The sequence below is a fragment of the Puma concolor genome, chromosome E4 (genome assembly GCF_028749965.1).
Source record: "Puma concolor isolate L17-30 chromosome E4, mPumCon1.1.hap2, whole genome shotgun sequence".
In the NCBI taxonomy this organism is placed as follows: Eukaryota; Metazoa; Chordata; class Mammalia; order Carnivora; family Felidae; genus Puma; species Puma concolor.
This window is the reverse complement of record NC_141683.1, coordinates 56,094,602-56,114,898: the sequence shown is the minus strand read 5'-3', so window position 1 is coordinate 56,114,898 and position 20,297 is coordinate 56,094,602. Positions and strand designations below refer to the sequence as shown.

General features: G+C 38.2%; 1 protein-coding gene and 2 pseudogenes across 7 annotated transcripts in view; 1 reads left to right on the top strand and 2 right to left on the bottom strand.

Moving 5' to 3' along the window:
* DNM3 (dynamin 3) overlaps positions 1-20,297 on the top strand; it is a 570,520-nt gene that overhangs the window by 223,679 nt on the left and 326,544 nt on the right. For all 7 annotated transcript variants that reach the window (XM_086693434.1, XM_086693431.1, XM_086693435.1 and 4 more), the window contains one exon: positions 5,411-5,481. In XM_086693434.1, the coding sequence (XP_086549560.1) occupies positions 5,411-5,481 (71 nt within the window). The remainder of the gene's footprint in view (positions 1-5,410; positions 5,482-20,297) is intronic.
* LOC112871548 (rRNA-processing protein FCF1 homolog pseudogene) lies at positions 13,509-14,299 on the bottom strand (annotated as a pseudogene).
* Positions 15,222-17,550, bottom strand: LOC112863083 (cytoskeleton-associated protein 2 pseudogene; annotated as a pseudogene).

The window sequence follows — 20,297 nt, the reverse complement described above, 5'->3', positions numbered from 1 at the left end:
TTGCTTTCCAGAAAGATTATTCTCATTGTCACTTCTTCAACAAGTTTAAACTGTGCTAGTTTCAGTATACCTTCATCTACATTCATTTTCAAAAAATAATTAGAGAAAAAAATGTTTAAGAACAGTTCTTTTAGGGCACCTGGGCGGCTCAGTCAGTTAAGCATCTGACTTCGGCTCAGGTCATGACATGGGTTCAAGCCCCACGTTGGGCTCTGTGCTGACAGCTCAGAGCCTGGAGCCTGCCTCCGATTCTGTCTCCCTCTGTCTGTCTCTCTCTCTCTGCCCCTCTCCCGCTCTCACTGTGTGTGTGTCTTCTCTCTCTCAAAAAAAAAAAAAAATATATATATATATATATATGGCTTGTAAGGAGTGACCTTAAAATTATCTTCTAATCCTATTTAGCTCTTTTAATTCAAAAGGTTATTTTATGCGAAGGTAATTCATTAGAAAAAGCTAAGGACTGTGTGTAAATAGTAAAAGCTTCTTAAATTTAGGTGGATTTTATTCTTAGTTATTTACAAAAATGTTATAATGGGAAGCATGAAGGTTTTCAAATGCTCTTCAATTCCAGGACACAGCTGTGACAGCATGTAGAGGACACTGGACTCAGGCCATGTGTTCTCTACAAAATAACAGCATGTTCTTGTGGAAATCACTTCTCAGGACTGTTGTTTTCTCATGTACAGCTTTGGGATGTTGGTCTATGTCATCTCAGAAGTCTCTCTAAGTTAGAATTCCAAGATTTTGTGCCTCTTAGAATTCCAAGATTTTGGAAAGGCAGAGAGGGAAAGCCAGGGAAAAAGGAGAAGGCAAAATAGAAGAGAGAGAGAAACCACAGGGAGAGAGACACAGGCAAACTGCCACAGAGGGTGCGTGTAGGGGTGGGGTGGGGTGGGGCGGGGTGGGGAGGGTGGAAGGAGAAAGTGAAGAGACAGGATGGAGGCCCAGTAGTTTGGGATATTTGTGACTCAGTAAAACTTGACTATCAGCTTGAGCTGTGGGATTCATTGCTACTACTTTTTAGCGTTGTGCTTTGAAAGTTAATTAACCATTATTCATAGTTTTCACTTGTTTTCCAGCTTCCACACCCTTGGATAGCTACAGTAGCCAAAAAGAGGAGAAAATAGGCTTTCTGACTTAGTGGAGATAAACAAATCAATGTTAACTCATGAGCCAGTGAAATCAAGCCTGGGGCCAGATATAAAATCCTGACACCAGAAGTTCCCCCACACATCTAATGTCATGGCTGCAGTTGGACCAAGAAAACTGAAGTTCTAGTATCAACTGTACTCCTGACCTTAAGTCAATAAGATAACAATTTTAATTTAGTGTCCATATTTTATAAAATTCAAAGGATAATATTATCCTACTTAACTCTTAGGGATCCTATGTAAAAACAATATTGAAGAAGTACAATTATTATCTTAATTACCTTTGTTTTCCTATCTAAGCAGTTGTTAGCTTCATGTTTCCTGTTTCAGAGTTTTGCTTTACTGAAACAATGTAATCAAACTTAGCACTGTTGTTAAGATTGTGGGCTTCAGGTTCAGACTGCCTGAGTCAGAATTCCACCTCTGCCATTATTTTCTGTGCAAATATTAAGGTGCTTGACATCGTATACTTCAGTTTCCTCATCTTAAAGTGAGATAATAATGGTAGTTAACTCATAGGAATTTTATGAGGATGAAATTAAGCATCCAAATGCAGTTCTGAGTTCTTCATTCATTTTAGTTGTTTTCATTGTTTTTCCTACAGAGCTGTGGTACCTAGTATCTGTGAGAAAGAATTGCGTTTTTCTGATTTTAAGAGAAATTGTCTTTCACCTGCAACTCTGATGTAGTGATCACTTCATTCCCCAAGTGGGAGATAAGGGATGGAGCAGGTGTCTCTACTAAGTGGCCATCTCAGGTGTCCTAGTCTGACAGTTCATCAGCCAACCACTTGAAGAAGCTGGTGCTTGGCACCTATAGTACGACCTGTGCGGTGAAAACATTCATGTTCTTGGACATGTGAAGGTAGCAGTTTGCATAGATCTCAGGTTTGAGTTCCGAACTCCATGCTGCTTTGGGTTGTATGATGCTTCCAAAGTAGCTGGCCAGAGAGTGACCCATTTTCCCAGGCCTTTGTACCAGAAATGCTTTGAGGTGTTCTTGTAGTTATTTTTTAGTTAAAAAAATTTTTTTAATTTTAATGTTGTTTTTTTTTTTATTCTTATAGAGAGAGAGAGAGAGGGAGGGAGGTGGAAGAGGGGCAGAGAGAGAGGGAGACACAGAATCCGAAACAGGCTCCAGGCTCTGAGCTGTCAGCACAGAGCCCAGTGCAGGGCTCAAACCCACAAGCGGTTGAGATCATGACCTGAGTCAAAGTCAGTTGCTAAACTGACTGAGCCACCCAGGAGCCCCAGGTTTTAAAAGTTTTTAAGAAATTATTACTGACCTCTGCTCTGGAAGCCTTGTGGGGGGGAGTTCTTCAATATTAAACGTACAGACAACCATAAATCTGTGAGCTTTTTTCTAAGACATAGGTTTTTTAAAATGTGTGCCTGCTATCATTCCAGGTGCTTCCACACATGTAATTGCATGTTAAAGGGACTGACTTTGTGGGTGATTATTGCTAGCAGGGGTAGCTTTACTTTTTCTTTAACTAAATATTCAATAACTGTGGGTAAAAAGGCAGTGAGAAACTCTGAGAAAGTGAAAAAATGAGAAAAAAAATGTACTATTTTCCTTTTCATCCCCCACATGCGACCTGGCTCTTTTCCTAGGATGAACACAGACTCCCAGTTTCCAGGAATATGAATGAGAGCAGCCATAGTTTTTTTTTTTTTTCCCACTTTTTTCCTATACTGCAGTCCAAGTTAATGTGCATGAACGGCCAAGATATTCATGACAACCTTGGGCAATGCTGAGAATTATGTAGATATTTTGCTCTTTATGGCGGCAACAATTTATTTGTGCTTAAACATTATGGTTTATTGATGCAAACTCCTGGCCAAATGGATTTGGGAGTATAACATTTAACAGAATCTGGCTTTATTGTCGGGAGAATAGAGGCAATACCACAGACAAAGTAATAATGATGACCCCTCCTAACTCTAGAGTTTTGTTCATTAGGATAAGAAATGAAACTGTATCTGAGGATACGAAACTTTTTCATAAAAGTATGACGTTACTGACCTAATAGTGGCTGTACCGTGACTTCATATTTGGTAGTAAGGATGGATTTGGGTGATGCATTAATTTTTTTTGGCCAGGTCCCCTTGGGATTCACGGCAAGACGACCAGCTGAGATTAGCCATAAAAGCAAACCCTCAGAGCCCATAGCATTGGGTAGTGACAGAGAGACAACAGTAAGCGGCCATTTACTGATTATGTGGTAATAAATTGCTCCCTTTAAAGCAAAGTCTTATTCAAGGCTGGTAGACAGTTATCAACTTATAGCCACAAATATTTACTGGGCACCTACTACGTGTATCATGCTACGTTCTGGGGATAAGAGGTGAACAAGACAAATATAACTCCTGCTTCCATGGAGCTTACTTACAGTCTTTTTAAAAAATGTTTATTTATTTTGAGAAAGAGAGCAGGGGAGGGGCAGAGAGAGAGGCAGAGAGAGAATCCTAAACAGGCCCCACTCCCAACGTGGAGCCTGACGCAGGGCTCAGTTCCATGACTGCGAGATCATGAGCTCAGCCGATATCAAGAGTCAGACACTGAAACAGCTGAGCCACCCGGGCACCCTGAGCTTACTTACAGTCTTGCGAGGAAGCAAAACATCAAACAAAATATACACAAAGAATTAATTACATTTGTGGTATATACCACAAATAAAAAGTATAAGGTGCAATATACATACAAAATATAATACAATATATAGTCTATATGACAGTATTAGCAAGATCTAACCTGGTTTGGGGTGAGCGTATAGGGTGAGGATCTGGTAAGCCTTTCCTGAGGAAGTACCCTCTGGGGAACATTACATAGACCTGGTCAGTGAACTGTTATCCTGAGGGCTCTGATGCATTCAAATTCATCTTCATTGAAGGGAGGCAGCATGTACATGCTCATCATGTTTATCAAAAGTTTGTTCAACAAAGTCAAGGTGCAGAGCTCTGGAGGTATGTAGGCAGGATTTCTGGATTTTTTTTTTCCTATTAACAAGCATTCTAGAAAGAGAAGGGACACACAGTTGGGAGAACAAAAGGAAACTTAGGAAGGGAACTCAGTTTTGAATATCTCTGGGATAAAACTCTCTTACAGTGTCTTGTTGGTTGCTCTACCCTCTCTTATCTCCTATTGAAGAATATTTTCTACAGAGGGACTTTCCAAACCTCTGACTTAAAGTTTCTAAGTATCTCATGATTAGAACATTTTCATGTTTCACGTTTATGGGAACATGCATTCAGTTCATTCCTTGACAAATCTTGATTGAATGTCCATGAAGTTCAAGGCACTGGGGATAGAGCATGGATACAGCAGATGGGGTCTGTATACTGAATAAGTAAAAACTTACTATGTCAGCTAGCGGTAGTGCTACAAAGGAAAATAAGGCGGTATAATAAGGTACAAACAGAGTGCTGGTTTATTTATTTTTAATTTTTTTAAATGTTTATTTATTTTTGAGAGAGACAGAAGAAGCATGAGCAGGGGAGCTGGAGAAAGAGAGGGAGACACAGAATCTGGAGCAGGCTCCAGGCTCTGAGCTGCCAACACAGAGCCTGACATGGGGCTTGAACTCATCAACGGCAAAATCATCACCTGAGCCCAAGTCAGGCCGACTGAGCCACCCAGGCGCCCCCAGAGTGCTAGTTTAGATAGTAGGGAGGATCCCTGTAATGAAGTGATCTTTTAGCAGAGACCTGACTGAAGTTTTGCTTTGATAACCAGGCCTGTTGATCTTGAGGAAGTTTTCTATTTGTATATTGCCTTTTTGAATTGGTTGATGAGCTGTTACTCCTGCTTGCCTAGAAGGAGCTTAAAGAGGTAGAAGAGAAGAGGAAAAACAAGAGATAATATTGTTATTTCATGGCTAATATATAGTGCCTACAGGAACAGGAAGCTCTGAGCAGCCCGTCATTGGTGCACATGTATCCTTCTTTTGAACATTATGCCTACATTTTAGAGGACTAGAATAATCCTGCATTCTGTGTTAAATTAGCAGAGTCCATGCCTATAAACTATAAACATGTTGTCTTCATGTGGGACTCAGACTTTTCATGTAGATTTTTAATTTCTGAATTTAGAGTAAAAATTGTGAGTCTAATGAAAAAAATTAATGCAACTTCTCATTTTAACTGAAGCATCCTTTTAAGAATTAAATAAAGATAAATAATTTGTAGGCAATTACTCAGTTTTGTGTTTAAGAATATTTACGATCAGTTTTCACTGAAGGGTTTCTCTTTAACTTATAGGTACTGCTACTGATTGACATCCAAGTCTCTTACATCAACACCAACCACGAAGATTTCATTGGATTTGCAAAGTACGTAAAACAGTTGATTGCCACATGCTTTCCTCCTGATGGTTTGTCTAGAATACACATTGTGAGTTTCCTACTACAACCATATCTCTTTTTGAGAGCACATTCTGTGTCAGGATTAACTCTGAGTCAACCACGTAGGAGGTCTGAGCCTCATGGCCATGAGGCCATGTTTTCTCGATAAAGTAGTTGGCTCCTTCATTGTGCAGCATGTGAAGTCATATGTGTCTTAGATATTCATTGTTTTTGGATGGTGATCTGCAGTTTGTACTTGAACTCTCATAGATAAGCAGTAACAGATGCACATTTAAAATATGTTTGGGAACACTTTCTCACATAAATTTGAAACATCAAATGCAATTCACAGGATACAAGCTATTTTATCATCTCTAATTCAGAATACAAGGCCTATTTTTTTTTAAACTCTCCTTTGTAAACTTAGATGGAATCTTTTTAGATGAACATTCTCTTTTCTACAAACTGTGTACACTTTATATAAACTTGTCTATATATTGCTATTCTATCTACATGTATTCTATTATATTCTAATATTCTATTGCTGTATTCACAGATACTGTCATGTAGATATGCTTTGTTATTCAGGGTTGGTTATTCACATGTGACATTTTCAAGACCCTGAATTCACCATTTTTCCTGCCCTTTAGTGGAACAAGTTTTTCTTTGCTTTTAAGGAATTTTGATTCTAACTCTAAAATATATTTGGGGCATGTACAGGGTTCCAACTTCAGGTACATAAAACGTCTATTTTATATAAAATATAAGGCAAAGGGGCCTATGTACTGTTACTTGAACCATATATTTAAGAATAAGGACAAATAAGAAATACAACACAGAATGTAAAACAAATTTATTTAATTACACTCTGACTTAGAAGCAACGCTATGTAGATTATGTGATGTAAACTAAACATTGGCCTGAGGAATAATTTATAGACATGTTTTAGGGAGCAAAGGCCTAATTATCCAACAGACAATTGTCTCATTCTAAACTTGGCTGTCCTTGTGATGGCTTAACCAAGGGTTTATGTATATTTTGCATCCATTGTGTGGTAGATTAGTTTTTCTCAACTATTTTCTGTCCGTGACCTGTGTGTAAAGTTGTTAGAACACAGTGATTAATATGTTCCTTTGGTCAGTTGTCTTTTTAGCCACACTACCAACTCCAGCTTTGAGATAGGTATTTTCTCCACAGGCGCTTCACACAGACCTGTTTCCCTCCCTTTTAACCCCTGTGGCTGTCACCATATGTACTGCTCAATTCCTTCTGTGAAATCACTGGTGGGAAGAAATCGAGACTCTGATACGCTTCTCTATCCCTGGGCTTGGAGGGGGAACCTGAGAATTTCTGCCCGGTTTCCAGCATAGTCTGTGAACTCCATGTGGCCTGTGCCAAGCTCTACACTAGTTGCTAGGGGCAAAATATATAAGAAAAAGAAAAATAATTTTTTTTTTGTTTTTAGGAGCTTGCCCAATAATTGAGGAGTAGAGAGAAACACATGTAAAAAGTTATGCTGACACATTCTCCACTTACTTCACTTGCTTCTTTGAGGAATCAAAAAGAACAGCAAACCCTTGAGTCATTTGAAATAATGAGAATGCTGCCTTTAATATTGATTTTTATTGGTTACAAATGCCAGTTAGGTTCTTATGAAAATGTAGCAGATGTAGATGTAAACTTGACACCATAACTTAAAAGTGAAAAGGATGTTGCAATGCTGCCCTGTTGTGGTACCTGATTTAAGGAGGAAACGTAAAAAAAATCATAATGAGTTTGGAAGGATTCACGTTTTTTTGAACAAGTTTTGTAATCAGTACTATGATTTAAATTTCACCCCTATAGTCTTCTGGAACCATTTCCCCCTAGATTACTCTTTTATTTATTTTTAAACATAAATGGTCCAGTGTTTATTTTCTCCAGTAAATTTCAATATTTTCTACCTCAGAAGCTGTTCAAATACAGTATTATATGGACTGGATTTTCAAAGGCATGTAGTTTTGCAAATGTAAATACTTTCAAATTCAGCCTTTTGATGCAGTTTCTCTGTAATCCAGGTGACTGCCCCACTTTTCCAGCAGTGACATAGACTATGAACATTTATGATGGAGAAAAAAGAAGCATTGTTCAAACTGCTTTAGAAACCTAGCAACTTTGCACATTTTTCATCTAATTTAAACTGCACATCTAAACTTTCTTTTAAGGGACTGATCTGGGTATCAACAGTCTGGATATTTTTCCCAGGGTTTGTCACTTGTGAGCTTTGGGTTTTGGCAAGTCGTTTAGCCTTTCTGTATCTCAGTTTACTGCTCTATCAAATGGAGTAATAAGTAATCCCTGTCTTGTGTACCTTTGAGGGTTGTTGGAAGATCAGATTATTGAAGTTATATGAAAGTGCTTTTGAAAACTGTGGTGTAGCCTGTAAAAGTGAGAGTTACACACACACACACACACACACACACACACACACACACACACACACACACAGAGTGAGGGAGGAGAGCGAGAGAGAGAGAGAGATACACAGAGGAATTTGATTACTAGTTGTACCATTTTACTTTATTATGAAATTTATGATGCCTGGAGTATGATTGCTACTGGAATTTTTTTTAGTTGCTGATATTGTCTCCAAATGAGAGTCAGAGGTAAATGTTCTTTCCATTTGTATGCTGAGCTGGAGTTTATTTCAGTGTGACATGGGATAATTATGAATATGAAGAAATGTTCATTTCAAAATCACTTAAGAGGTTGTGGTATTTTTTTGTACTTTTAAAAATTAAAAAAGTATGGTTGTAGCTATAAATTTTAAAGTTGGCAGGAATGCTGTTTCCATCAAAGAAGAAAAGTCAAGCCATATTTGAAGACAATTATGTAAGTATTTTTAAGTTCCAAAGATAGAAAATTAAGGTCTGGAGTTGAGGGGAAAATAAGCATTTATTTCATGAGATTTTTAGAGAGTTGCCAAAAGAGGGGGGCACCTCTCAGATTTATAGGATGGTGATAGACATAGCATTTTACACACACACACATATACTTTTTTTCAACTGGGATGACTGTTGTTCTAAAAATTAAAAAAAAAAAAACAAATTGTTAAAACTAGATTAACAGAATATTAGTTCTCAGAGTAGCATTCAGAACATCTCAAACTTCTCCCTTCTGCTATAGACCTTATTCTGCTCAGCTGAATGTGTGGAACTTTTTTTTCATCTCCCAGCTATTTGTTAAACGTGGACCGTAAAATATGTACCATGTGTAATGTGTCCAAGTAAGCACTGCTGTAGGCTTGCTTTGGAATTTCCTGATTTCTGAAAGCTTGATCTTTCAACTGTAATATAGTTTCTGAACCTAAAAGTCCTATATTTCAGGAGAAAATGTAAACTTTCCTCATGACTTAAAGATTTTAACTTATCATTCTTCTTTGTTGGAAAAAAAACCAACCCTACATTCTGGTTTTTTTTGTTTTGTTTTTTTTTACACAATACTAGTTCTTGTTATTTAAGAAAGCAAAAGCTAGTCCAATTGTTCTTTTATTCACTTCTTCTCATTTTCTGTTATCCTGCTATATTTGAGTAGAAAAGCAAACGTGTTAGCAGAATGCCTTGGGAAGTGAACTTTCACGTTCTTGTGTTCTTCTTCGTTTGTTCTATGGGCACAATTTGCCTTTCTGAGTTACTGAGATTTATGAAGTTCAGTGGTTTAAGAGAAAAATGGGCTCCAGATACAGACCGTTAGAGTAATATCTCTATGCCACCAGCAGCAGCCCAAGGTTTGTTTTTCAATCTGCTGGGTGTGTAGATCTCAACACCTGTTTTTTCATGGTTGAAATGATATAGTGTGCAGATTTCAGTTCTTGTTACATGAGTACCATGAAAATTCTGTTGGTTGTAATATTCATTTTATCTCTTTCTTGATCCTCTGGAATGTCTCTGTTGCCATTTTCCTGAAGGTGGTATATGGGAACCTTGGCATCAAATTCCAGAGCAATCTGGGTTTTTCCTTTTTTGTTCTTTTTTTCCCCTCCAATACATAACTGCATTCTATCATAATAGGGTTTCTAGTTCCTATTCTTACATGAGAATGTTCTCTCACTTGTGGAATCAAAATTTAGGTATTGTAGCAAGATTGTTCTTTTGATTCTTATGCAAATTCAGGAATTGCTTGCTTACTGGGACTAGTACCAGGTAGAAATACAGGGCTGAACAACTCATAAGGGCATCATTAGTATCTCCAATTCAAATAAGTTATGAATTCTGTTTCAAGGACCATTTTAAAAATAAGCAGACTTCAACTTTGCTCTTTCATTCTCAAATCTGTTATGTTGAACTTTATCTTCATCCTTAAAATGGATCTTAAGAGGGGTGCCTGGGTGGCGCAGTCGGTTAAGTGTCCGACTTCAGCCAGGTCACTATCTCGCGGTCCGTGAGTTCGAGCCCCGCGTCGGGCTCTGGGCTGATGGCTCAGAGCCTGGAGCCTGTTTCCGATTCTGTGTCTCCCTCTCTCTCTGCCCCTCCCCCATTCATGCTCTGTCTCTCTCTGTCCCAAAAATAAATAAACGTTGAAAAAAAAATTAAAAAAAAAAAATGGATCTTAAGAAGTGAGTCATCCTTCTTTGATAAGCCCCCAGGTTCTGGAGGGTGTTCTTGCATAATATTTAGCTTGTGATGACTTCACTAAATACCCTGCAGGGGGAATTGACATCATGTAGTTTTCTTCTCCTTTTGGCTTCAATCTGATTGGATGGAGCCAGGCTGGCATGTGATAAGCTGCACTCTTGGGACTCTCAGCAAGTGTTCATAATCTTCTTGGGATAATGTAAAAGAACATTCTGAAAGAGCTTCTTAACTCCAGAGTGATGTTGTCCAATAGAACTTTCTGAACAGGTAGAAATACTTTATAATCTGTGCTGTCCAATACAGTAGCCACCAGGCACGTGTATCTATTGCATAGCTTAAATGTCGCTCACAAAACAGAAGAAATAAAATGAAATGAAAATTAAATTTTAATTAATTAAAGTTTTGATTTAGATAGCCACATTTGGCTACCAGCAACTCTATTGGATAGTATAGTCCTAGAGTATGGTGAATCCAACTGATTGCTCTGAGTCCTTCATCAGTGAGCCATACTTTACTGGTGGGTTGGTGGTGGTACAGTGGTAGCTACTGGAAGAGAAGAAGGAGATAACTTTGTTAGCTGCTGCTAAGCAAATCCGAAGTCTTAGGAGTATGCAGTCAACTCTTTGAATGCTCTGTCACCAGAGTGTAAAGGATGGGCCTTTCCCTTAAACTGCTTTAGTCCGTATGTTGCCATTTTACTAGTATTTTTTCTATCGTCATTACTACTAAAGTTTCTTCTAATTCCAAGTCTGCTCTACAATCTAAGCATAGTGGTGCAGGGAGAGGCATACCCTAACATTTGCCATGGAATCTGTGTCTCTGAGGGACTCCATTTCCTTGATTCACTTGAACCCTCTATGGATTGACTTAGAGTCAATCTTTGACTGCGACTCCCCTTTTTTCTTTCTCACTTCTTTTTCACTTTTCAGCCTACTGCAGTCCTGTTTCTACCACACTACTCTACTGAGACTGCTTTTGGCTGAGACAAACAGTTAATCCAATAGACAATTCTGAGTCATTTTACACCTTAACCATTTCTTGTTGAGGTCTGTCCCTTTGCTTCAGTACCCCTCCACTGGCTCCTGGTTTCCCTTTCTGTTCTAGCCACTCCTTCTCAGTTTTATTTTGGAGCTCTTTATCCTCTGATCATGGCTTAAAAACTGTTTTTTTTATCACTATTTTTTAATAGATCTTCTTCTTTTCTCACTGCACCATCCCTGACCGATACCTCCCACTACAATGGTTTCATTTACCACCTTTTTCTGATGATTCTAAATCTAGAACTGTATTCCAGAGCTTTTTCCTGGACTGTGTACCATATTCTACTACATACTAGGCATCTTTACTTGTATAGCCTATGGAAACCTCAACCAAATATTCCTAAATTAAACTCATCATGTGATCTTAGAATTTACTCCTCCTCCATTGTTCTTTCTCTCTGTGGATGGTACCTCCCAGTTGTTCAAACCAGAAACCTGAGCATCATTCTCTACTCCTTCTTCTCATCTTTGTTTCCCACCATCTTTACCAAGTCCATTTGATTCTGCCTCTGTAATAGCTTTTGAATTTGTCTATTTCTTCCTGTCATCATCACTAATGTACTAAAGTTAGCCTTCTCTTGCCTGGGTTACTACAACAGTCTCCCTGCCTCTCGTCTTGTTCATTATCATTCTTTCTGGGTCGCCCTGTTATTTTCAGAATAAAGTCTAAATTCATTAGTTTGGTTTCCAAGGTCCTGTAGAATCTATCTTCTGATTACCTCTTGAGCCTATTCTGTTGTCACTATTTCTCTCTATCCTATTCCCTGGCTCTGTGCTCTAGCCAGACTGACCACTGTGTACTGTACTCTTGCTGCAGCACATGTCTGTGGCACACTTTGTCAAATTATTTAAATTCCCTGTTGCAGAAAACCATTAATAATCTAGTTAAAAATAACCTTGGTATCAAACTATGATTTCATAAATATTTCATAAGAAACCACTCTAAACACTGGGCTAGGTAATGTCAGTGGTGAGAGAGGTAAAGATACTAAGATCTATGCAACACACCATCAGCCATCAAGGAGCATAAGTTGTTGGAGGGGAGTTAGAGACCTGCCTATAATGAAGTCCTGTTTATATAATTCAGGCACAGACCAAGAGCTTTCGGAGTTCCTGGGAAAGAAAGATAACTGGAACCTTCTAAGAAGGCATAATCCAGAAATGGTACCTGATTGACTTTGAAGGTTGGGCAGGACTCCAACAGTCAGAGGGAGGGGGTTGAAGCTGGCTGTTTACTGCCTTCCTTGCTTAAGAGTCAATACTACCCATTTCAGGGAGGTAATTTTTACTAAATCACTGCTTTGATCATGCCATTTGCTGGCTCTGAAACTTTGAATATTTTTGCTGCCTCTAAGGTAGTGGCCAAATTCTTCATAATTGGCCTCAACATACAGTTATTGTACTAGATGGCTTTTAAGGTCATTTTACAAACCTGAGTCTATGATTATATAATTCCACCATAATAGTTTTACTTTCCACAACTTCCCTACATGCCTCATTTTTCTACCTCCTGGCTTTGCTAATACTACTCCATTCTCTTGGAATGCATTTGGTTGTCTTCCTTTATTACAGCTTAACCTCTTTTCAAGTTTTCTGTGAAAATCTTAAGTCACATTAGACCAAAATAATCTTTCTTTTCTTTGAACATTTGGAGCAATTACTATGCATAGGACTTATTTGGAAAATGGTCACACGCCCCCTTGGCACTCTCTTTTATTATTTGAATCTTTTATTGTATGTGTATGTGTATAGAAATGAATATGCAGAATAAATTTTGAGCTAAAAGGTAATATGGGTTTTTTCTTTCAGTGAATTTCATTGTACTCTTATTATTCCAAAAAAAAATTTTTTTCGAAATACAGATATATTTATTTATAAATATTAGGTACACAGTATATAAAAGACTAAAAATCCTCTCTAGGACACAAAACTATTATAGAACAAAGATAGGTGCTATTGTACAAACGGAATGAGTGAACATAAGACTATGTGATTCTTTTTTTTTTTATTTATTTTTATTTTTTTAATTTTTTTTTAACGTTTATTTATTTTGGGGACAGAGAGAGACAGAGCATGAACGGGGGAGGGGCAGAGAGAGAGGGAGACACAGAATCGGAAGCAGGCTCCAGGCTCTGAGCCATCAGCCCAGAGCCCGACGCGGGGCTCGAACTCACGGACTGCGAGATCGTGACCTGAGCTGAAGTCGGACGCTTAACCGACTGAGCCACCCAGGTGCCCCAAGACTATGTGATTCTTAAGCACATTTATATTACACGCAGTTTTTTTTTTTTTTTTTGCAATCATCTGATTTATAAAAAGATGCAACAAAATTCAAAATGATACAAAATGTCAATTTCAAAACAACATCAAAAGTGAGTGTATTCAGCCATACTCAGCTCATAACAGAGCAAATGGGTAAGAAGGAGAATAATTCCTGTTACAGTGTATTGCTACATGAACTGGCAACAGAAAAAGTTGGTAAAGGAAGGCAGAGGAACTCTATCTTTAGAGTGTTAGAATTAGAACCGAGGGGCTCCATAATCATCTGGCATCCGCTCAATGTTGTACCTATGGTTAGAAATGTACATGATGGGAACTCCAGGGATCTTCCGGATCCTTCGTTTAAGGTCCTGGTCAACTGTGGCCACGATGTAACACTTGTGCTGAGTTACTCTCTGTACTAAGCAGTCATCTGCATAGGTTCCTTTGTGTGTGCATGGTAATCGTTCAAATCTTGGATCCTTGGCAATCCTTAGAGCCACTCGATACTTTTGCCCCAACTTCTCAATTTCAGCCATTACACAGTCAGTTATACAAGGGATACACTTGGCATACAGACAGTCCATCATTGATTGTACTAAGTCAAGTTTGGCTTTAATGGAAAAGTTGATAAAGTTGGTATCAACCAGGATGTGGTAAGGTGGGCCCAGCTGTGTGTTATATTGGAAGAATAAGCAGGAAGGATGTTGGGGGACTTCTCTTTCCTTGAGTGCACTGGGATCTTTCTTTTCTTTCTTTTTAGGTTTCAATCTATCCTTCTCTTTAAGCCTCTGATCTCGGAGACTAAGCATTCGCTTCATGGTCGCATACTTTCTTGCTTTCTTTTGCTTCCCCATGTTCACGCCGCACTCTTGTTTCTTCCGGAATCACCAACGGCGCCTACACACAGTTTTAAAACTAACATATCTTTGAAGCTGTAGAATTGGTAGGCGATGTATTTAAGAATTAGTTCAGAGACTTACAAAACAATTTTATTGGTGATATTTATGTGTGGGGAGAAGAAACTGTTTATCGCATATAACTCTCACGTTTCAAGGGACATGACTTAACAGGAAAGTTTTTATAAGAAACTATTAGTTATTTTAGAAATTCTACCTACATTAGAATAACATTATATATTCCTGCTCTAATTCCAACTATATCAAGTGAAATGATAAAATTTAAAATTGTAGCATTTTAGATAGTCAAGTTACAAAAGGAACTAAAGAAAGAAACTCAGATTGAAAGTTTCAAATACCCACTGAGTTCGACACCTTTTCTTTCCTAGTACAAAGTATCTGCTCTTAGACATGGGGTATTCAGTTAATTACCCTTCCTGCTGACCTCAGCTACAATAAAAAAGAAAGAAACCAACAGAGACCACAGACTCACTAGCACTGATGGAAAGCGATAGTGAAGAGCCAAAGCACAACAGACCACAGCAGTCTGGGTAACAACAACTGGGTGGAAAAGCAAGCTAAATCTTCCATGTCTTCACATTTGAAGGGAGTCACTCTACACATTACAATTACTGACTTTTTGACTGATCTATAGAATCAAGGAAAGGCAATGAAAAGTCAGCATTCTGTTTAAAGGCTGGCATGTATATTATACATTTCAAGAACAAGCCTATGCAAATATATCAATTTTATCTAGAACACCTTTTCTGATGATGCAGCATTACTGTACTTCTATTTAATGACTAAAAATTTATCTCTAGCTTAAGACAATTAAAAGTGAACAAGTCAACATTATGATGAAACCTGTTTATAGCCAAGGAATATAGTAAACTACTTGATAAATTTACCATCTTAGAAACTCCCTCTGCTAAGATCGAAAAGGTAGGATTAGCTCTCTGCTGCCCAGAAGGCAATACCTGCTATAAGGCATTGAACATCAGTAAGAGAGCTTACTGCCATGAATACTTAGGTACTTGGCCCACTCCTAAGAGACACACAAAGCCACAACAAGCAAACAAAATACCCCAGGAACAATAAAAACCCCATTTCTCATCGTCACTTTATTTCTCTTCTGCTGTTCCAGGCTCTGAGAACATCGGGCATAGTGCTGAATTGGGATGGCATACGAAAGCATCGGTTTCACCTCCCAACTCTGTTAATTGTTCCAATGAAGACACACAAGGATAATGGTCTTTTAACATATCTGGCAATTTAGAAGTCTTCTCTTGAATACGTCGAGAATGTCTCACTGGTGTTAGAAACTTTAGCTCTTTAAATGTAGAATCTGTATTGTCAAACTGTATCTTCTTTTTTACACTTTGTAGGTATGGTGTAGTAGACACATTATATTTAATTAAGCAACTCCCCCTGGTTTCTGTACTGGGGGTTTTAACATCATTGGTTGAATCGTTTGTTTTGTCATCTTGCTCTTTTTCATCACCCTGGAATACCACATTTCTAGTTTTCTTTTCCATTTCTGGTTTTCCTGACTCTAGATTAACCCCTCTATCTTCAGTGCTGACTTCATGGATGTATTCCTTGGTTGCACAAGCCTCCTCAACATTTTCTCCATATTTAACTTTTTCTTGACTCTTCATTGTCAGAATATCTGCTATGGTATGTCGCATCTCTTCAATAGGCTGAGCGCCCGCCAGAATGGCTTTTTCATAGATTGTGATAATGTTTTCAATAGGACTTGTGAGTGGTTCAATACGTGCAAGGCATATCCAATATTTAACAAGCTTTTTGGCATCCGGAATATTTTTAATCAGGTCATTCAGTATGACCAATATTTCTTCTTTTGGGCATCCCTCACTAATCAGGTTTAGGCATTCAGAAAATGTCTTGTTCACTTTTTCAGTAAATAATCTTTGTTCATCTTCTTCTACCATGGTAGTCCAAAAGGACCCAACTGGGTTTTCGTGTTGCCCTTCAGGCTCCGGCTGGGTAACTCCTGAGCTAGGAGACCTTTTCAGGACTTTCCTTTTGTCAGCTTTCTACTCACTCAGACGAGCTTTTCTCTCTTCTGCTGTTTCTTTGGGCTGAGCTGATCTATCAATAGTTGCTTTTGCTATTGTATGCCTGCGAGGGTCAACGTTTTTCGACTTTTCTATCAGTTTGGTGTTAGAAGATGAAACAGGCCTGGCTACGATTTCAGACTTCACGCTTCTTGTTAGTGTCTTCTTTCTTTCTATATCCTGAGAACCGGTTTTGGCACTAGATGAAACTGTGTTTAATTGCACTAACTCTTTCTCGCGAGGTCCTTTCCGAATCGTAACATTGGCCGAGCTTCTACCGATGCCTGGTCTCACAGCATCCTGAGCATTGTCACGGTGACTTCTAATAGGAGGTTGCAGAAGCTGTCTGTTCTGAATTGTAGTGCTCACAAGTTTAGTGGTAGTCGTCACGTTAGAGGCTCTATAGCTTTTCACTGTCACACTGCTGCTGTTTGTGCGCAGAGGCTCTGTAGCTTTAGGGACTGTAGTCGGAAGTTTCTTTATTGCTGCAGAACTCTCATCTCTGATTTGTAGAGGCTTTCTAAATGAATTAATCTTAGACTGAACAATTTGGCCACGGTAAGATCCACGCACAAGCTTCTTGGACATGTTAGCATCTTGCTTTGGCTTTTCTGTCATTGTTTCTTTTTATTGTTGTTTTTAAGATGAAACACTTGGCTTAATGTCATGTGTTGACCTGGAGGGTCACCTTTAATTGGTACCAACTGCCCAGTTTGATTATTATCCTCGGAATTAGGTGTATCAATTGCTATAGTTGAATTGGTTAGTTCATTAGGCCTTAAAGGAATACAATTTTTTTCCATTGTTATATTATTTTTGCTCCCGGGAGGTCTACTGACATTTTCTTTACCAGCCATTTTTGTTTTAAATTTCAGAACTTTTGTCTCTTCATGGACCTGGCCCTCAGAGGTCATCACTTTCTGGTCTCTACTGGATATGTGATTTTCCTCCTTGTATGCAAAAAATGTTTTTCTTTTTAACATATGTTCCTTGAGTTTCTGTCTTCTTTGTTCTCTGAACTCGGGCTGGGCCCTCTGGCTCGGGGGCAGTTGTAGCTCCCGGGGCACTGCTGGGGTGCTCATGGCTGCTGCGGGTGGAGGACGCGTCTTGGCCCTGACAGTCCCGCGCTGCTCAAGCCAAGGCAGCGGCAAACTCTTTTACAAAAATTTAAACCTCTTATTATACCATTTAAAAATCATTAGGTCTTAGAAAATTAAACTGAATAAACCTAATGTGTATGTTTGGCAAAACCTTCCACAATGACTTGTGTGTAATAGAAATTTATATAATTAACAACAAACACACACACAGAGTAAGAAGATATAAGGTAATTAATATCCTACATTTGGAACAGAAGCCCTTTTTTTTTAGCTTTCTTTTATATCTTCATATATTTATTCTTTTTTTAAAATTAAATTCTAGTTAACACAGTGCAATATTGGTTTTAGGAGTAAAATTTGGTGATTCATCCCTTACATACAGCACCCATTGCTCATCACAAGTGCCCTCTTAGTACCCATCACCCATCTAGCCCATCTCCTACTTGCCTCCCTCCATCAACCCTCAGTTTGTTCTGTATCATTAAGGATCTCTTGTGGTTTGTTTCCCTCTCTTCTCTCCCCCACCCTTTACCGATGTTCACCTGTTTTGTTTCTTAAACTCCACATGTAATAAATCATATGGTATTTGTCTTTGGTTGACTTATTTCATTTAGCATTATATATTCTAGCTCCATCCATGTCATTGCAAATGGAAAGATTTCATTCTTTTTGATGTCTCAGTAATAGTCCCATATTATATATTATATATATACACACACACATACACACACACACGCATGCACACACGCATCTTCTTCATCCATTCATCAGTTGATGGACATTTGGGTTCTCTCCATAGTTTGGCTATTGTTGATAGTGCTGCTATAAACATTGGGGTGCATGTACCCCTTTGAATCTGTATTTTTGTATCCTTTGAATAAATACATAGTAGTGCAGTTGATGGATCATAAGGTAGTTCCATTTTTAGTTTCTTGAGGAACCTCCATACTGTTCTCCAGAGTGGCTGCACCAGTTTGCATTCTCACCAATCGTGCAAGGAGGGTTCCCATTTCTCCACATTCTTGTCAACACCTGTTGTTTCTTGTGTTGTTAATTTTAGCCATTTTGACAGGTGTGAGGTGGTATCTCATTGTGGTTTTGATTTATTTTGTCCAGCCATCTGGATGTCTTCTTTGGAAAAATGTCTATTCATGTCTTTTGCCCATTTCTTAACTGGGTTATTTGGTTTTTGGACATGGAGTATGGTAAATTCTTTACAGATCTTGGATGTTAACTTTTTTTTTTTTAATTTTTTTTTCAACGTTTATTTATTTTTGGGACAGAGAGAGACAGAGCATGAACGGGGGAGGGGCAGAGAGAGAGGGAGACACAGAATCGGAAACAGGCTCCAGGCTCTGAGCCATCAGCCCAGAGCCCGACGCTGGGCTCGAACTCACGGACCGCGAGATCGTGACCTGGCTGAAGTCAGATGCTTAACCGACTGCGCCACCCAGGCGCCCCGGATGTTAACTCTTTATCAGATACATCATTTGCAAATTATCTTCTCCCATTCTGTAGGCTGCCTTTCAGTTTTATTGATTGTTTCCTTTGTAGTGCAGGAGCTTTTTATCTTGATGCAGTACCAATACTTCATGTATTTATTCTTATAGAGCATATTCTATGTTATTTGTGTTTTGTGTATGTATCTCACTACCTACGCTAGGAAAATTGGAGGCTTTTTCATGTTTATATCTTCTAGACTGCCTTGAAGATAACTTGGTGCCCTAAAACTTTTGACTTACGTCAAATTAAAGAATTATATATAGGTATGTTTTCAGTATTGCAGATATAACCAATTAAGGTACCTATCACCAAGAATATCTCCAAAGGCTTAAATTAACTTACAAGTCCTTACATGGTTTCTCATGAGTACATTTTAATTTTTATTTATTTATATTTTTAATTTAATTTAACTTATGTTTTTAGTTTATTTTTTAAAATTCAAGTATAATTAGCATACAGTAGTATATTGGTTTCAGGTGTACAATTCTGTACATTTCTCAGGGCTTATCAAGATAAGTGTACTCTTAATCCCCTTTATCTGTTTCACTCATTCCCCACCAACCTCCTCTCTGGCAACCACCAGTTGGTTCTCTTTATTTAAGAATGTTTTTTATTGTTTGTCTCTTTTATCTTTGTGTGTTCATTTGTTTTGTTTCTTAAATTCCATATGTGAGTGAAATCATATGGTATTTGTCTTTCTCTGCCTGACTTACTTCAGTTAGCATAATACCTTCTAGGTCCATCCATGTTGTTGCAAATGGCAAGATTTCATTCTTCTTAATGACTGAGTAATGATCCAGTGTGTGTGTGTGTGTGTGTGTGTGTGTGTGTAAAACATCTTTATTCATTTATCTATCAATGGAAATTTGGGTTGTTACCATATCTTGACTTGTGTAAATAATACTGCAATAAACATAAAAGTGCATATATCTTTTCGAATTGTGTTTTTGTTTCTGTTGGGCAAATACCATTTAGTGGAATTACTGGATCATATGGTAATTGTATTTTAAATTTTTTGAGGAATCTCCATAATGTTTTCCTCAGTGGCTATACCAGGCTGCTTTCCCACCAACACTGCATGAGGCTTCCTGTTTCTCTACATCTTCACTAGTACTTATTATTTCTTCTGTTTTTGCTTGGAGCCATTCTGACAGGTGTAAACTGATATTTCATTGTGGTTTTGATTTGCATTTCCTTGATGATTAGTGATGTTGAGCATCTTTTCATGTGTCTGTTGGCTATCTGTATATCTTCCTTGGAAAAATGTCTAATCAGTTCCTCTGCCCATTTTTAAATTGGATTATTTGGTTTG